This window comes from Anabrus simplex, chromosome 9, assembly GCF_040414725.1.
Source record: "Anabrus simplex isolate iqAnaSimp1 chromosome 9, ASM4041472v1, whole genome shotgun sequence".
In the NCBI taxonomy this organism is placed as follows: domain Eukaryota; kingdom Metazoa; phylum Arthropoda; class Insecta; order Orthoptera; family Tettigoniidae; genus Anabrus; species Anabrus simplex.
In genome coordinates this window covers 9,558,311-9,577,959 of record NC_090273.1, presented here as the reverse complement: position 1 = coordinate 9,577,959, position 19,649 = coordinate 9,558,311, and the positions used below count along the sequence as shown (strand labels likewise).

The following is a 19,649-nucleotide window of genomic DNA, read 5'->3' as shown; positions in this document are numbered from 1 at the left end:
TGTAGAATTTAATAAAAATGAAGAGGAAGAAGCTTTTTATTAAGAAATAGCTCTTTTCAGGGTTGAATTTTAAGTTATTTAGTGAATTGTGGTACTATAATTTGGAATAGGCCTAAAGTGTATTTCTAGACCAGGTCATACTACTACTGCACCACTACTATATTACTACTACTAAGTGAGCCTCTGCCTTAAGTGTGCACACTGCTCATTCAAAACAGCGCGTCAGAGTAGGGAATGAATAGCTGGAATTCTATGATGAAGCAGTGTGTTACGTACCAGCAGTATCAGGAAGTGAATGAACCAGAGGAATGACATGCTAAAGAAGAAAGTTTTCTAACTCCTCAGCTATTTCCCGCCAATATTCAGTCAGGCTGTTATACTCGGTACGCAGCAGTAATCCCATCTATCAGAGTTGAGTGGCAGCATAAGAGACAAAGAACATCACAACAAACAATGGTCAATATAATGTTATTGTTGATCAATTTTAAGAGCTTTCGATATTGTAGGCCTTCACATTTAGTTTTCTTCCGACACTGAAATACCACTCTTATCATAGACGGTACGGTAAAACTGAATAAAAAATGATCGGAAATTGTATTCTCTCTAACTTTTGTTATGTAGTACTTTTCGATAGGACCAATAGCATAGGTATTTGAAAATTAAATATTTGATGCCTTCCCCTAAACTACAATTTCATCCAGGGTGAACAAATTTTTTTATAACTCAGACTTTACTGTACTTTCTTATTCCCCTACTCTATATACTGATTTTCATTAAATTCTGTTCACCCATTTTCTCGTGGCTCGGTGTTGATATGGACTTAGCAACAAAAATACAGATTCACGAATATCTCTGTTATCATAGCCGGTACGGTAAAAATGTATAAGACATAAATGATCGGAAATTCAATTTTATATAACTTTAGTTATGTAAGCCAACGGCCGTAGCCGTGTTGAAACACCGGATCCCGTGAGATCTCCGAAGTTAAGCGACATTGGGCGTGGTCAGGAGTTCAATGGGTTGCCACGCGCTGTTGGTGGGGTAAGGGAATGGAGGAGCGGAAAGGAACTGGCCACCCTACCGCACGTAAACTCCGGCTCAGGAACACCTCTGCGGAGGTTCGGACCTGCCTTCGGGCAGAATAACCCTTACCTTACCTTAGTTATGTAATATGTATCGATAGGACCACTAATAATACAAATATTCGAGAATTAAATTTCAAGCCTTCCCCTAAACTTCCATTTCACTCAGCGCGAATAAAATAATTTATAGCTTAGATTGTAGTGGTTCATCCCCCGACTTTACACACCGATTTTCATTAAATTCCCTTCAGCCGTTTTCTCGTTATGCGTGTACATACATCCATACAGACAGACAGACAGTCAGACAGAAATTACGGAAAGGTAAAAAGTGCATTTCCTTGTTACTGTGAACATGACCGATACAGAAATACCATTCTGACCAATGTACAGACAAAACTCTTATTTTATATATATATAGATTATTTTTTCCTCCTCTTTACTTGCATTTCTGGATATTGACACTAGACTCTATCGGCGTGATTATATATTTCACCACTGCATCCAATAAAGGAATGTGATTAGTGCCATAGATTCAAGAGAAATAAGCTTATCCCCACATTCATGAAAACAGTTTCAGTTAATGAATTTATTGTTTTGCTTGGTGTTGTTTATAATGTGCAGCCTTCTCTTACAGTCAACCAATATTAACAAATACAATTTACAGTGAATGAAAACTAATAATTTAAATACTATCCTGTAAAATAAGTACAACTCTGGTAGGAATTTCATAATATTAATAATGATAATATTAAAAATTATAGCAATAATTTTAACGTTAATAACTCAATTCCGTGATTACATTTATTGAATGATAGTTTTTTTTCTATTTCCTTGATGAAATTGAATGGAAACCAATTGCAAATCATTTCAATTTCCATATTTCAGACGTGAATCCACCGTCAGTATATTTCAGAATTTATTTGAAGTCAGTATGCGAAATTTTATTTTGTTGTTCTGTTAATAACGCGTTACAGAATTATCTTGTGACCCACACAACTCATTCTCTAATTCTTTGTAACTTTATATTTTCTTGACTTTCCATTGTATTAAATTAGGAACTGAAGTAGCGATCATTCCCACAAGCATAGATCAGGATAGAGCCCTTTGCAGAATACATTTAAGTTTACAAGCTACATTCATTTATAACTTCAGTCACCACTGATCTCCACTTAAGGCAGTCGCCCAGGTGGCAAATTTGCTTCTGATTTTTACCTAGTCTTTTCTTAAATAATTGCAAACAATTTGGAAATTTATTGAACATCTCCCTTGGTAAGTTATTCCAATCCCTAACTCCCCTTCCTATAAATGAATATTTGCCCCAATTTGTCCTCTTGAATTCCAACTTTATCTTCATATTGTGATCTTTCCTACTTTTAAAAACATCACTCAAACTTATTTGCCTACCAATGTCATTCCACGCTATCTCTCCACTGACATCTCTGAACATACCACTTAGTCGAGCAGCTCGTCTCCTTTCTCCCAAGTCTTCGCAGCCTAAACTTTGCAATATTTTCATAATGCTACTATTTTGTCGTAAATCGCCCAGAACAAATCGAACTGCTTTCCTTTTGATTTTTTCCAGTTCTTGAATCAAGCAAGATCTGTCTAGGGAGGTCAAGTCACGAATGCTTCTTATGGAGCCGCCATATTGGGTCTTTAAGCGAGCGTAACCAAAGGCAAGTGTATTTGAATTTAGAGGATTTCGGTGCCGTACATTGGAATAAAACAGAACATCAAGTAATTTTCGTAAAGAATTTAATTTGGTATGTACTGTTCATGTATATATAACATTCACAGCTATTTGAATAGGAAGACAATTAGCAGAGCCTGAAATTCTTTTTTCTTTTTTTGAAACAGGAAAGCTCATGTCCTACACTTTTACTTCCTTGCAGTGTTTCCTATTAATATCAGCTGACAAATACGTAATCTTATTGAGAGAAACATAGAAATCTGTACAGTACCTGTGTCATATTATGATTACCGGTACAAGAAATACTGAACTTGAAGTACTATATTTAAAGTACTAAAAGACAGTTGTAATAAATTACCTTCAGCGCTTTCTTTATTAAGAAAGTAATTACCGATACTGCGTTTCTAAGGGGTTACCCCAGTGTGTTGACGAACACCGAATGCCTCTTGAGCTGAGTGCATTAAATTATGTATGGTAACTGTTGTTATCCATTCATGTGGTATTTCTTTGGGTTCTAAGGCAAAAATACTCTGCACATGTGCAACAAGGGTGATGTTCTTAGCTATTCTTAACTAGTTTATTGCAGCTATATAGTACCAAGTGGTGGTGGTGACGGTTGTTTTAAGAGAAAGTACAACTGGGCAACCATCGTCTATAAACACTAATCAGAAGAAAACAAATGGAAGGGGTCCAACACTTCGAAAAATGAAGGTATCGGCCAAAGAAAGATGAAGGCCACAAAGTGCGTGGAAATGAAAAACTTCCTTGACCTCGCATGCGCTAATGCCGCCCCGGTCGGAAAAGAACAAGTGTTGACCAGGCGAAGTCGGATGGGATAGAATAGGTGTGAGCGTAACACAAGTGAAAGCAATGTTAAGACTCAGCTAAGGGCCTCGTAGTCACAACCCAAATTGATTTCCCCCTGTGGGCGGGGGAAATAGAATAACACCCACGGTATCCCCTGCCCGTCATAAGAGGTGACTGAAAGGGGCGTCAGGAGCTCCTAACTAGGGAGCGTGGGTTGGCGACCACGGGGCTCTCAACTGAGTCCTAACGTTCATGCATATAATAATAATAATAATAATAATAATAATAATAATAATAATAATAATAATAATAGTGGTTAGAAAATTACAGCCATTGGTAGACGCGATTCCTTAAGAAATAGAAATTCAGTCACTATTGAGTTAACCTAGGTTAGGCTATTTTAGAGATTACATTAGGATATTGTGTTAGGGTACGGTACGTTAAATTACAGTAGTTGGTTAGTGCGAGGGTTGTGATCTTTAAGTATTTGTCCAGCCAGATAATGTACTCCATAGAGCATTTAAGGTGAATGAAATATAGCTGTAAATAGTAACTACAGTACCGTAAAAGACTGCTATTAACAATTATTGTTGTAATGATGACAAGCTGGACACAAATTGTTGGTTTGAAGAGATAGGCCAGCGAAATTAACCAATTACGGTTAAAATTCCAGACCTTGCCGGGAATCGAACCCGGGACCGCTATGACCTAAAGGCAAGCACGCTAATCATTTAGCCATGGAGCCGGACGCATGAAAAGGAATTTTTTTTCATAAACTACAATACTACTATTACACATTTCCTGTTATTTTCCTTGCTTGCTTTGATTATTATTTATTATTATTATGTTATTTGCTTTACGTCCCACTAACTACTTTTACGGTCTTCGGAGACGCCGAGGTGCCGGAATTTAGTCCCGCAGGAGTTCTTTTACGTGCCAGTAAATCTACCGACACGAGGCTGTCGTATTTGAGCACCTTCAAATACCACCGGACTGAGCCAGGATCGAACCTGCCGAGTTGGGGTTAGAAGGCCAGCGCTTTAACCGTCTGAGCCACTCAGCCCGGCTGCTTGTTTTGAAAGACAGTTCCCTTTCTTTGGGAGGTTCCCTATAATATGTCAAAGACTTGGGTGGATTAGGGACGTTGAAAATTGTTGGGATGGAATTCCACTTGAGTAGTTTCCGTCCATCTGCCCTCTTTAGTTCAAATAGCGATTCTTCAAAATTATGCTAGAAGAAAATACATAATAAGACCTATAAATATAAAACATCGTTCATACAAACATATTACTGTATTATTCAGGAGTAATACGAGTGTATAAGTTCACAAAACCGCGCACAAGACGGAATTATCTGTCATGCCTACAGTTTTGTACCCACTGAGCTCTCCTTTGCTTAACTTTCGGGAAGCGAAACACTAATTCCGTCAGTTGTCTTATTTTGACAATTTGGAGCGGCACAGTATCCCATTTTCTTTCAAAATACAAGTAATAACTCACATCATTACATCGTGCACGCCCACATAACAACGATATTTGAGACCCAATATGGCCGCCACCGCAAAGGATTGTGGTAGCGTGACCAGACCTCCCTAGACAGACCTTGGAATCAAGTAATCCTAGTGAGGGTCCCATACACTGGAACCATACTCTAGTTGGGGTCTTACCAGAGACTTATGTGCCCTCTCGTTTACATCCTTACTACAACCCCTAAATACCCTCATAACCATGTGCAGAGATCTATAGGCTTTATTTACAATCCCCTTTATGTGATTACCCCAATGAAGATATTTCCTTATATTAACACCTAGATTCTTACAGTGATCTCCTTAAGGAACTTTCACCCCATCGTGCAGTAATTAAACCTGGGAGGATTTTTACTGTTTGTGGAACTCACAACCTGACTTTTAACCCCGTTTATCATCATACCATTGCCTGCTCTCCGTCTCACAACATTATCGAGGTCATTTTGCAGTTGTTCACAATCTGGTATCGTGTTTATTAGTCTATGCATAATAACATCATCCGCAAAAAGCCTTTCCTCTGATTCCACTTCTTAACACATATCATTTACTGTATATACGAAAACGTAAAGGTCCAATAATAGTGCATTGAGGAATTCCCCTGCACGTGTGCATGTCTGCTTGCTCGCTAAGGGTTTCTGGAATATTCTCAACTAATAAGTGTGGCCAGGTATGAACCAATAGTCCGTTAAAATGAATGACACACCTCCGACCAAGAGGCTATAAATCCTTCAGCATACCGTAAATCGTTCTCTTATTGCGTCTTACTTTATTCTTATTCTGACGGAATATTATCTTGCTATCACATCTTCAAGCATCGAGCCCAGAAGTTAAGTGTTGTTTTCAACAAATCAGTGAAGTTCGCTGGGCTCGTGCACTTTCTAAAATGTTGTTGTTTTAGTTGCAGCTAATTACAACTTTGCACGAGAAGAGGACCACAAATCCACCGGAAATCGTCGCCTACTTCAGGGTGTGTCTTTCAACATCAAGAGGATCAACATACTCAACGTGGGATTTGAACTTTCCGGCCATCATGATTTGCTAGATATGTGAGGGAATTCTAGCTTCAAAAGGGTAAACGAGATGGACGAGCTGGGAGAAAGGAGACACATACCGAGGATCGAATTCCATCAAAACGTTTCAGTACCATTTTATGTAATCTATCTGTCCATCTGTGTAGAAAACTAGATGATCTCCTTCTCTTAACCAGTTCTTCTATTATTTCTGTTAGTTTTGCAATATTTAGCCATATTTCATACTTCCAATCTTGGTGGTGGCATAGTAGACATGTTACATGTGTGAACGAGAGTTGGAATTCCACTAGCGTAGCTAATGCTAGTTTGTCATCAGAGTGCTTTTTCCAATCTTATGCCAGTATTTAAAAGAAGACCTAATAACAATCAACTTCTCGATTAATAATGGATTTAAATAATAATTTTGACTTCTAGAAACATTGTGAGATTGAATTGGGTAATGTTTCATTTTACTAGATTGAGTTGGGTTTCATCTCATGCATTTACCAGATGATTGTTTAGGATTGTGTCATCACGTTTTCAGATTAATCTGGATATTGTCGATAGACCTAATAATCACTGGTAATGAAGTTAAAGGTCGTGAGCAATAAATAAGAGTAGATTATTCTTATGGTGTGCTCTATATTTTGCGTATTTGCCTGGGATATTGGTGATCCTGTGGGATAATTATAGTAATTTGGAAGCATGTGTCTTGGGAACACAGCATTATAATGAAATTGTAGTGCACGTCGGAGTCACATTTGTTTTGAGAATAATAAAACATTAATTGGTGCTTGACGATTTTAAGATGATAACCCATATGATGTGCGCGATGATTGTTTTCTATCAGATCTTCGGATCATAACATTCAATTCTACTCAATCGTCGTTTCCATGTAAATATTACATTGTTTAAAGAGATAACTCAAATTCAGTCAGGTGCCACGTACTATGTCGAGCATCGTTTTATGAATAAAGGCTCATCTATCTTATCCAATCTACTCTAACTATGATAAAAATCATGAACAAATAATCATTCGCCCAGGATTCGAGTGTAAATAGTGTAAATAAATGTCGTGTGTCCATTGTGTGTGTGAGTTATGTAAATGTCGTAGTTAGAGATATTTTTGATGTGATTTTGAATATTGTGCTTTAGTCTGGCCATGTGTTCACCTCGATGGCCCAGATTATTTCAGCGTTGCATTTGTTGATCTATTTCTTTTGAAGTTTTTATTGCAGTTACGTCAACTTAATGGTAGAGTTAAAATTTCTATGCTTTCAAGTTAAAGATAAATAAGATCATCTAGTTTCGAAGGCAAAAGCAACATTGAGAATTTTAATGACAAGAAGTGTTAAATTTTGGAAGGTTTATTTCATGTTGAGATAATTCCATAACATAAAATTAGGTAACGACAGGAATAAATTTTGAATTAAGGCATTTAATTATTTCAAATAAGGAGCACTGTCTTCAGATATAAGAGTATCATAACGTCATGTGATCACATAATTTAACGTCGAATAAGCAAGTTAATAATTTCAAGTGCTTAACTAAATGATTAATTTAACTGTGACATAAAGTTATCAGAGACGTTTCCATTGATTGAGGAAGCAAAGATCAACATGAATTCTGTAAAGAACATAAACTTATTATTGGAAGTGTAAGATAAAGTCATACGCCACGTGGTCGAGTAGAATTTTTTATTTTAATTTTGTTAAAAATGAAGTAAGTGAAGCTCAGTTTCAATTACGACGTTAATTCAGGATTCAGTTAGGAAGAGTTTCAGCCTCCATTAATTTTCATTTTGAAGCCACTGAAGACCTAATTTTGGTTCATTTTTCTTTTTTGAACATAACCCTTTTTCTACGCAAATGAAGAAGTTAAACCAGTTAATTTTTTAAATTCAATTCAAAATGTTAGCACCGTGAAGATGTTTGTTTGAAAAACAGCAAGAGTGAAATGTTATTATTTATTTAAATTAATGCTTATGGAATAAATGTCAAACCTGTGTTGTGATTTGTTCTTTTCTTTATGGTTTTCAATCCTATCCCTTTATATGCCTCTGAAAGAAGGACAGCGCGTTAACGAACCTTCCACCTTGAAATCTCTCGTGTACTGGCTGAGATGGACCGGGAAATAGGGAACAGTATGTATGTATGTATGTATGTATGTATGTATGTATGTATGTATGTATGTATGTATGTATGTATGTATGTATGTATGTATGTATGTATGTATGTATGTATGTATGTATGTATGTATGTATGTACGTATGTATGTACGTATGTATGTATGTATGTATGTATGTATGTATGTATGTATGTATGTATGTATGTATGTATGTATGTATTATGCTAACTTACAGTAGATCTTAACAACAAGTAATATTCTTACTCACGTCAGTTCAGCTCACAAAAGAGTTATTCGAAGCCGGTGCAATAGACACACCTTAGGATTTCTAGAGTTAAAAGAAATTCCTGCTAGGAGGGAAGAGGGCAATAATAACATCGGAATAGAAGTGGTTGTAAACTCACGCCAGGTGCTCCTTTCTCCGTAGAAGACGATGATCTCTTCCCCTGGGTACGGCATGCTCTCATCAAGTGCAAAGCCCACATTCATGTTCTTGAACTCAGTAGTGTTCACAAAAGTCTGCATCCCGTCCACACCTCCGATCTCCTCATCTGTAAATGTAAGACAGTTGTCACTTACGCCGGCCGTCTGCATACAGTCATAAAGGTGGACTGATATTTTAATAACTGTTTCGGAAGAAAGATAAATATTTAACAAAATTCCCATGTGCACAGCGTGAATGGTAATTTTTCCTTGAATGTTAAGTTCTGTAAGAAAGCAAAGTAGACAAATTTAATTGCTAAGCAAAACACTAGGTCCGATACGGAAAACAAAGAACCAGACGATAATTCACCCATAACCTACAATCCCTAGATCCAAAGAACTTTAAACTACTAAGGAGATATTCCCCTTATCAAAATCAAGGATGTGTGCCTGGTAGACCCATGAATGCAATGAAGCAATAAAGTAAGATGTAACACGCAGAAAAAACAAGATAACGCGAAGGACTTCCTGCAGGCGAGAAAGCGGACAGTCAAAATCTTCCTCGGAATGATACGTCCCTTCGACAAAAACCAGCTAGAACAGATTGACCATGATTTCAAGAAAAACCACAACCCACATTTCTATATAACCCCAGAAAAAAACACCCCACTAAGACTGCAGTTCAAGAACGTACTTACAATGAGCAGGACAATTGTCAGATCCTGGGGCGGTAGCTCCTCAACTCTGAGGGTCCGGAATTAAACTTCACCTTCGAAGAAAACACACTCACCAGCACTATCTCATCGCCACCCACCAGAGAACAAAACCTAGAGGTTATCGCATCACTGAAGAAGAACAAAGAGAGGATCGTGTAATTCCCGAACGCTGGAAATATGTAGATAATAAAGCGATAATCTGCGAGATTTGGGAAAGAGAGAAACTTCCAAATTGGTGTTACAGTCTCCTTGAGAGGAACCATCACTTGAAGCAAAAAGAAATACGTACAAATATCCTATTCCAAATGGTTTAACAGACAGAACACCTATAATGTATGGGCTAGTGACGCGCACATGTGTAAACAATCTTTCCGCATGTAATGTTGGCCATTCACGTGATGCATGCAGAAAGCCGTCTTGTGCTGGTAGTAGGACTACGCTATGCGTATCTCTTCCTGCACAGCTTGTTGAACTACACGTTCAGAAGGGAAATGGGAATTTGGAAGAATATCTGTTCCGCGGATTGTGCTCAAAACGCTGTAAGATCAGGACTTTGACGTGTTGGAAAGGGCCGACGATATTCCTCAACAGCAGCAGGAGAGTGGAGATGTGTGTAGAAACACCGTTAACCGATGTCACTCGCAACACACCATGGACAAGTGCGCGTTAAAGACATCCCGCCCAAAGAGCTTGGTCTAGAATTAAACTTGGGTGGCTTAAGACACATACGTGCACGCTACTAGCCCCAAAATTATTGTTATCTGGGAAACCATTCAGAATAGGGCATATGTCCATATGAAGTTTTTGTTTCAAGTGATACTCCCTGTCATACCCCTAAATATTGACCATTCCTCCTGGGACACCCTATATATCACAGGTGAGTTCAAGCAGACTGTCCCATTAGGTATTTGTCTGCCTTCTGGAGAAAACGACATCGCAGTGGTGTCATCCTGAAACATGGTCGACTTTGAATGAAACTTGAAGGCCACCGAACAAAGGCACGAAGTGTACTGAAGAGAGAAAGGTTAAATACCATGGAAGAAACCAGTCGAAATAATGGCCGATTCGAAATTGAAAATAATAGTCACTCGCTCTAGACTAGGCCTAACCAACTGATTCGTTTCCACTTTCTCCTCCAGAGTTCTAACAGAAAACCTGGCAAGAAGCACAACGTGAGGAAAGTTAAAACACGCGCACATCCCGTGTATCTAAGGTCCAGTCGGAAATTGTAGCCATTACCATGTAGCTTTCTCGCACACAGGTGGCTTTCAACAGACTGCATCAGTTCTACTCTTATTGGGCACATGTAAGGCTACTCAACACCGCTAGTTAATAAGGGAATGCTCCAAATATTTGCTCTGCTTCTTTTATTGGCGCACGGTTCGAAAGAAGAAGTGTTGCTGAATAAATAAGAACAAACACTCACCCGGAACAAAGCTGATGTAGACATTCCTCTTTAGTCGAACTCCTGACTCCTTGAGACGTCGTACCGCCTCCAGGTACTGGATACCAACAATCTTCATATCCTGAGAGCCACGGCCGTGTATGTTTCCATCCGCATCGCGCTGAGCGCCGAACGGATCGTGGACCCATTTCTCCTGTGGACAAAATAAAAGGACATCGGCATTGTGGTCATTGTGGGGCTGCTGGTCGCTTCCTAACTACATGGGATCAGCGCAACATATCTTCCAGCCGGATGCCCTTCCTGGCTAGGGTTGCTAGGTTTCCAGATGTCAAGTAAGGAACACTGTGATTGATTTACGTACCTTACAGTGCAAAAACAAAACACCACAGTTATGAATGAAAGAAGAGACCAAAGATATATTAACTAACAGATAACAGTGTACCAGTGTAAAATATATATTAACAACTTAGGAGATCTTGAGGTGATCCGGCTGAATGGTCAGCATTGAAGGCTTCGCTTCAGAGGGTCCCCGGTTCGATTCCCGACCCGGTCGGGGATTTTAAACGCGTTTGATTAATTCTTCTGGCTCGAGGACTGCGTACTTTTGTTGGTCGCAACACTGTCCTCTTCATATTCAGACCAACCACCACAGAAACACGCAGTAGTATTTACAACCCTCGACATAGGTTAGCGTCAGGAAGGGCAGATCGCACCCGCGACCCCACAGATGTAGGCAAAAGCCGTAGTACTAGAAGAAGAATAAGAACAAATCTTGGGGTGAGAATCACAATGCCCTAATTTTTAGGTCTATAGCTTGCACCGTTACGTTAAGATTTGGGAGAAAGGAGACGAGCTGCTCAACTAAGTGGTATGTTCCGAGCTGTCAGTGGCGAGATGGAGTGGAATGACATCAGTAGACAAGTAAGTCTGAGTGGTGTCTTTTAAAGTAGGAAAGATCACAATATGAAGATAAAGTTGGAATTCAAGAGGAAGAGGGATTAGGGATTGGAATAATTTACAAAGCAGAATGTTCGATAAATTTCTCACTCGGTCGCTCATTCAGCCACCACTGATAAGCATTTAGGGCAGTCACCAAGGTGGCAGATTGCCCATCACTTGTTTATCTATCCTTCTCTTAAACCATTTAAGAGTCACCTCGTACGACAGGCAGGGAATTACCCCAACCCCCAGCGGAAAATAATGGTTGATGAATGAAAGAGAAAGAGGTCTATTATTCTTCTTCTTGTTTCGTTATACCCATTCATAGAGTGCGTTAGAACTTGTTCATTGGATGGATGACTTTCGCCTTTCTATTCTTCCAAAATCCGTTCTTCTGACCACTTTGTACCAGTCCTGCTGCTAGCTTTGTATTTATTTACTGAGGTCCTGAAAACTTTGCCATTTTCCCCGATGTTCGATGCATTCACGTCTCAACTTGTTTTCTTCAGCCAATTTATTCTCCTGCTTTGGGAATTATTACAGTGGATAATATTTTTGTAAGTCTCTTGTTATCCATCCTAAAAATGTGTCCAAAAATGTCAAACATTTTCTCCGTACAGTATAGATGAAACTATCTGTGTAACTATAGAGGTCCGCAGTTCGCCTTTTAATCCAAATTTCATTTTCTTCTATGGAGCCGAAAATTGTTCAAAGAATGTTACCTTCTCGTTTTTCAATATCTGCAATTTTAGAATAACCTCCTAAAGTTAAGGATCCTGATGCATGTCAACTCTTTGGTAATTTAGTGACATTACTCGTTTATTGTAGTGACCCCATGTCGGTCTAAATGCCCTCTCAACTTTTGAGGCCCTTTCTGTGTTGGGCAAACTGTCTACTCCCGAAGGAACAATTATTTCTTCAGTTTAGTATTATTATTCAAATAATTTGTTTTAGTCTTAAAGCTAATATAATGGGATTTTTTATCCTTTGACACAAATTTATAATAATAGCCTGTGGCCTGGTGCGTGAGTTACCGCGCACCTCATCGCAGACACCTGCTGTCCGGAGTCGTGAATTTTGAGACTCATTGGAATGTCAATTTAGCTACTAGTATGTAGTCGTGAGTTTTCCTCCTACCAGCATTTCAGAAATGATCGCGCAGAAGATATCGTGGATTTTCATTATTCAACAGGTATCGTTCGTACGCTCGCAAGATTTTCCTCTAAGAAAGTTCTCTTCTGCAGTTAGCACGCATTAGCTTCACTTAGAGGAGCTTTGTTACAGCAATGAAATTGTCGCTCATTTCTTCTTATGTTCGACAGCTCTAGCTTGTATCACCATTGCTTTTAACATAAATTCAAAAGACTCATCAAATAAACAACATTTAGCTAATAAACCTACTTTTTATTTCGATATCAATTCTACTACAGCTCAAAGAAGTGGGTTGTCCTTTGAAATGATTTAAATACTTCTGCAGGTCCATTCAAAATAAATATAAAATTCTACTTGCGAATTGTTTTACCAGGTATATTCAATGTGTAGGTAGTGGTTTTCCCCTAATGAACATGAATGTATATCTAAAAGAACTGAGACACGTTCGTCTTCCGAAAAGTCCTAATCTGCCAGCAAAACATTCGCCGAATTTTCACTGTGAACATAGCACTTATCCCGAGGAGAAAACAGAGAAAACAGATGTCAATTTTTTAATGTTTGCAGTAAGGTCAGTGCTCTCTATCCTTTGACACTAACAACATTACTCATTCCGTCATAATATTGAAGAAATAGCCAAATTTACTTCCAGAGTAGTCAGGAACACAAAACAGTCCCCGGTAACAACCAGATAAGTTGAGTTGCCTTGTTATTATGCTGAATATTGTTAATAAAAGTAGCTTCAAATAGATAAGTCAGTGTAACACATTTTCTGTTGTTATTGTGAACGAGAACATCATCATGCTTTAAGTGAGCTGCTTCTGTAAAACAGAACTGTTAAATCTTACCAGCATTCACTTACGCGATAAACTGGCACTACGTCCATGTGGGAGTTGAGCAGGACTCCTGGAAGATGAGGCTGCGTGCCGGCCCATGTCAGAACTACTGTGGGTTTATCGGGAACTGGTGAAACTACCTGCAACGGGAGATCCAACTCCTTCGCCTGTCGCCTCAGGAAGGAGATACAGTCATCTGAAAGAAACACAGAACATAATGTTTTACGATTTCTTGTTTAGAGGAGCCTAAGAGATAGGCCAACTGACTACCACCAGCCTTTGCTTCTCCAAACCAGACGTCAACTTCCGCTCCATATGCAGTGAATAAGAAACCACTTTTCTTTTTGAGAAAATGAAATAAATGTCTCCCGATCACGGCCATCCGTCAACTTCTGTTAATGACATCATCAGCAGCCATAAGACATAGGCTGTACGGTTGCTAGGTATCATTGTCTGGCCATCCATCCATACCTTACATCACAGCCTGTACGGTTGCTAGGTATCATTGTCTGGCCATCCATCCATACCTTACATCACAGCCTGTACGGTTGCTAGGTAACATTGTCTGCCCATCCATCTATACCTTACATCACAGGCTGTACGGTTGCTAGGATACACTGTCTGGCCATCCATCCATACCTTACATCACAGCCTGCACGGTTGCTAGGTATCATTGTCTGGCCATCCACCCATACCTTACATCACAGCCTGTACGGTTGCTAGGTAACATTGTCTGACCATCCATCCATACCTTACATCACAGCCTGTACGGTTGCTAGGTAACATTGTCTGACCATCCATCTTTACCTTACATCACAGCCTGTACGGTTGCTAGGTAACATTGTCTGCCCATCCATCTTTACCTTACATCACAGCCTGTACGGTTGCTAGGTAACATTGTCTGCCCATCCATCTTTACCTTACACCACAGCCTGTACGGTTGCTAGGTAACATTTGTCTGCCCATCCATCCATACCTTACATCACAGCCTGTACGGTTGCTAGGTAACATTGTCTGCCCATCCATCTTTACCTTACATTACAGCCTGTACGGTTGCTAGGTAACATTGTCTGCCCATCCATCTTTACCTTACATCACAGCCTGTACGGTTGCTAGGTAACATTGTCTGCCCATCCATCTATACCTTACATCACAGGCTGTACGGTTGCTAGGTAGCATTGTCTGCCCATCCATCTATACCTTACATCACAGGCTGTACGGTTGCTAGGTAGCATTGTCTGACCATCCATCTGTACCTTACATCACAGCCTGTACGGTTGCTAGGTAGCATTGTCTGACCATCCATCTATACCTTACATCACAGGCTGTACGGTTGCTAGGTAGCATTGTCTGACCATCCATCTGTACCTTACATCACAGCCTGTACGGTTGCTAGGTAGCATTGTCTGACCATCCATCTATACCTTACATCACAGGCTGTACGGTTGCTAGGTAGCATTGTCTGACCATCAATCTATACCATACATCACAGGCTGCACAGTTGCTAGGTAACATTGTCTGACCATCCATCTGTACCTTACATCACAGCCTGTATGGTTGCTAGGTAACATTGTCTGCCCATCCATCTATACCTTACATCACAGGCTGTACGGTTGCTAGGTAACATTGTCTGACCATCCATCTGTACCTTACATCACAGCCTACACGGCTGCTATGGTTACACATCCGTCACACATTTTGTCGCGTCACCTTATACAAATTTTCGGAGGGCGATGTTGCCATGCGTCAGTGATTACACTACTCCAGGAATGAAAAAGCAGAACAATTGGTAACATGATGAGTAGTTTGCTGTGGTGTACTGTTTTAGTACCATGTCACTTACGGGGAGGATTTCACATCTGCCTATCAGCAGGTTTTCGCATGGATTTTCTAAGCTGATCTGTCTTCTGCCATCATTTTAGACATCGAGTAACTTTCATTAATTCTCACTCTGCCCATCAGCTGATAGCTCTTTCTTCCTCTCGTGGTCGGTACGCCACACCTCAAGCCACTTCCGAAGTTATTTCTTAAAGAATAATACTGGCTGTGTAATTAAGGGATAAATAATATAATTGACACATATTTTACTTTTTTTGTGTGTGTTCAATGTCACTATGATTTATTTGCTGTTTCTCCGTAGAGCAGCGATATCTAGTAACCACTACACCATGTCGTGACCGAGTACATCTTTAATATTTCCAATAATGTTGTTTAAAGCTGAACAGCATTTAATTAAGTTATATATAACACTCACTATAATAATACATTATAGCAACTAGCCTACAATGGCAATGATTAAGACACGAGTTTATGCTCGACGATAGTTATAACTCTACTTTTTAAATATTCATAAATTTCTGTCGAGATGTCGCTTGACCGTTGTTATTGATTTTCCATGAGTGGATCAGAGACCTTGACAATGTCATATATTTTCAAAGCTTTCATAGACGGTTATCATAACCTAGCTTTATTTCAAATACAAACTGTTTATTGTACAGTTGGTGGTGCCGTCTGATGGTGGAATATTGGAATTAGAAGGCGCATCGATGTTAATATGTGTGTCCCACATGTTTGATTTTGCTATCCTTACCTAATTGGTCAAACACTTGTATCATAATGAAAATCTGAACTCTGATTGGTGGAGAAGCTGTTGAGCCTCATTAACATTCAGTTTTGTGGCATATAATATTTATATTTCGGCATCGTGGAGCATAAAAATAGTTATTTTATTAACACCGTGATTGAAAACGTACCTTTTTATGTATGCACGCTATTTACAGACGTGCCTATATTCGCTACTGTGTATATCAAACAGCCTAATATTTGACATGGAACTGAGAAAAATATAATCCTCCCAGCCGATGCTCCGTTTCTCCACGGAGTCTGGTATGAAACGAGTTGAATCTTCGCAGTGGTTTTTTAAGATACTCTTCGTGACGTGAACGTCATCAGAGGAGTTAATGATAGTAGGAAGGTAGAGGGTGGAAACCTGTGCCAGCACATAGCCTACTCCAGCAAGGCTTTACATCTCCATGCGACGGACGAATCACCTTGAACAGGTCATAGGCCCTGACTCCATATTAACACCGCGGAGAGGTTGTTTTTTTTTTTTTTTTTGGCATTCCACGTCCCCTAATGGTGCGAATTTCTTGCGCCAACGGGACTCGAATCAGCTAACCACAAGGAAGACTTGACGAGCACGGGACTGGTGACCTCGACCTTGGGCGAATCTAGAACAAACATGAAGTGTACCCGAGGCTATGAACGTGACTGTATCTATATTTACAGTATGAATACTGCTTTCATGATTTACACAATGTAAGTATTTTAAGTGAAGGTTTATGGTTGTTCTGAGTTATTTAGCGTAGTATTTACAAACACCTTGTAAGGTGTTATGCGCTACCGGTACAAGGGTAGATAAAATGAGATAACCTCCTTCTTTTCTCGGGTCTACGGACCATTTCCGTTTGTTTCCTGCTTCCAATAGTTCTTCCTCCTCTTCTGTCCACATGTTATTCTGTTCCTTCTTTTTTTCTCTCTCGGAAACTATTGACATTTTGTATCAATCTCCTAAAAGTTGTTCCGTCCTGTGTTACTCTCATCTCTCCACTGATTGCCGTCCTTACTCTTGTAAACACGATTAAAAATGTGTCCACTCAGTCCTTCTCAAGACCTTTCTTTGGAGCGTGCCACTGCACGGATGTGAAACCTGGACATTAGGGAAAGAGGAGGAAACAAAAGTTGAGGCTGCAGAAATGTGCTTTTGGAGAAGAATTACAAAAACAAGTTGGACAGATAAAAAACAAGTGACCTTGTTTTAAAAACGTAAAGGAGAATCGATGAAGAACAGGCAAACAAAGTTCCTTGGACACGTAGTGAGATATACCTCTCTTCTGCATACCATCAGTACTGGGAAAGAGGCGCAGGCGACGACAAGAACTCCGTCGGTGACCTAGCATCTGGTTGATACAGCAAAATGACGAGTCTAGAAGATCTTCAGATGTAGCATTTAGTAGATGATGAAATCTGGCGTTATCCAATCTCATGATGTGACCAAAAAACTTGACTCTCCTCTTCCTGATCGCATCAGACGTTATTTCAGCTTCTTTATTTTTGTAGAGATCTTTTTCTTCCCCATTTTCAGCCTTGAATGGGCCCCAGAATTTTCTTAGAATTTTTCTTTCCTTTTCCTTTAACTCTTCTATTCCTGCTTTCTTGGAGAACATACACTCTGTAGCATAGAGAAATTCTGCTTTAATTACTGTGTTGTAATTCCTGATTTTAGTTTTGATGAAGAGACTCCTCGTATTAAGCTATAGATATCCTTGATCAGTTGGTAAATTGTTCCAATGTCCTTCATCCATTCGCTTCTTTATTATTATTATTATTATTACTTCCTGGCGTTTGCTCGATCAACTGGGGTCGGTTTTCAAATGGTTTAAGCCCTATTATACTGTGGGATGACCTTTCTGACACCAAAGCTACGTGGAGAGATGTATTCAGTACTTTTTCTTTTTTGTAGTCTTATGATTTTAAGGATGAAGATGGGTATTAATATGATCATAAATGCCCAATCCCCGAGCGAGAATAATTAATTACACGTAGTTCAAATGCCCGACTCGGCCGGAAATCGAACCCGAGCACTCTCAACCGAAGCTCACTTCGCTAACCATTTAGCAAAGAACCCGGTGTAAAATTAAAAATAAAATTAAACAACTATTACATTTTAACCCTTAGTTTTTCTACCCAAAAGTAATACATTGTTGCCTGAAAGAAATATATTTTATTTTATTTGGATGTCAAAATGTTGAGAATTTTTGAATGTTTTATCCATCGGTATGTGCGGAGGTGTAAGATTACTGTAGCTGCTGCCACATGGAGCCTTAGGGATGTCATCGTTTATGAATTATCTAAGGTGAACAACATTTTAATTGCTTCACCTTAGCTCTTTAAAGTTTACACCCCTCCAGCTGCTTAGCAAGAAAAATCATAAAATATAAGATTGTTTACTTTTTGCTACAATAGCGACACCTAGCGAGTTGGTCTGCAAGTAGAAATGCACACGTCTTGTGAACTCGTAAAGCAGATATCACAAGCAAGTGAATTCTCCTCTGCTCATATGCAACGCTGTGCATTGAAGGGTTAAATGTGCGGAGTAGCTGGCATGACTTCTCAGTCCAATGGCATTTGGCGTCGCGTTGGCACATTTAATTATACCTAAACGAAGTCCTACGGGAAAACATTCCGGCATCTCGGTGACTCCGAAGACAAAAAGGTACTTATTTGAACGTACAAGAACAACAACAACAACAACAACAATTATTATTATTATTATTATTATTATTATTATTATTATTATTATTATTATTATTATTATTATTATTATTATTATTACTTTCTACGGAACAGCCCAGGGTACATTCCAGCTCAATAAACGTGAAATGAAAAATATCGCGCCCTAGTGGTTCCGATTTCACGTAAAACTGTCAGTCCTGAAGGTGTATGAGACAACATGTACTCACCATAGTTGACGTTGGGGTGCACGGACGGAATACGGATGTACTCTCGTAAGTTCTCGACAGCCTGCTCGTTGTGCGACATCTCTCTGCAATCTGATGGCAGAGCGTCATTGGTCAAGGACAGCGGTAGACCTCCTTGTGGAGGCTCTCTAGCGGCAGTCAGGGTAATATTCAGCTCTGTTGCTAGCAGCACGCCATCATAGGAAAATCTACCAGCCTAATAAACCACTGCATCAAGTTACATTTTGGTATCAATCAATACTGATCAGCATTTAAGCCTGTGTATAAAGGGAAGTGTGATAGACATAAAGCTGAAAATTACAGGCTAGTTTGACAGGGGCTACTATGCAACTCTCCATTCATTTGGTATAGCTCCTTCAACCAAACAATAATCAAATAAGTACATCAGATATGGTAGTAT

General features: G+C 39.4%; 1 protein-coding gene across 1 annotated transcript in view; it reads right to left on the bottom strand.

Annotated features, from left to right (window-relative positions):
• LOC136881252 (aminoacylase-1) overlaps positions 1–19,388 on the bottom strand; it is a 39,972-nt gene extending 20,584 nt beyond the window's left edge. Inside the window, exons 1-4 of the mRNA XM_067154011.2 lie at positions 19,232–19,388; positions 13,736–13,905; positions 10,807–10,978; positions 8,646–8,792 (exon numbers count right to left, since the gene is read on the bottom strand). Coding sequence (XP_067010112.2) covers positions 8,646–8,792; positions 10,807–10,978; positions 13,736–13,905; positions 19,232–19,310 — 568 coding nt within the window. The 5' untranslated portion in view covers positions 19,311–19,388. The remainder of the gene's footprint in view (positions 1–8,645; positions 8,793–10,806; positions 10,979–13,735; positions 13,906–19,231) is intronic.
• Positions 19,389–19,649: the final 261 nt, after the last annotated feature.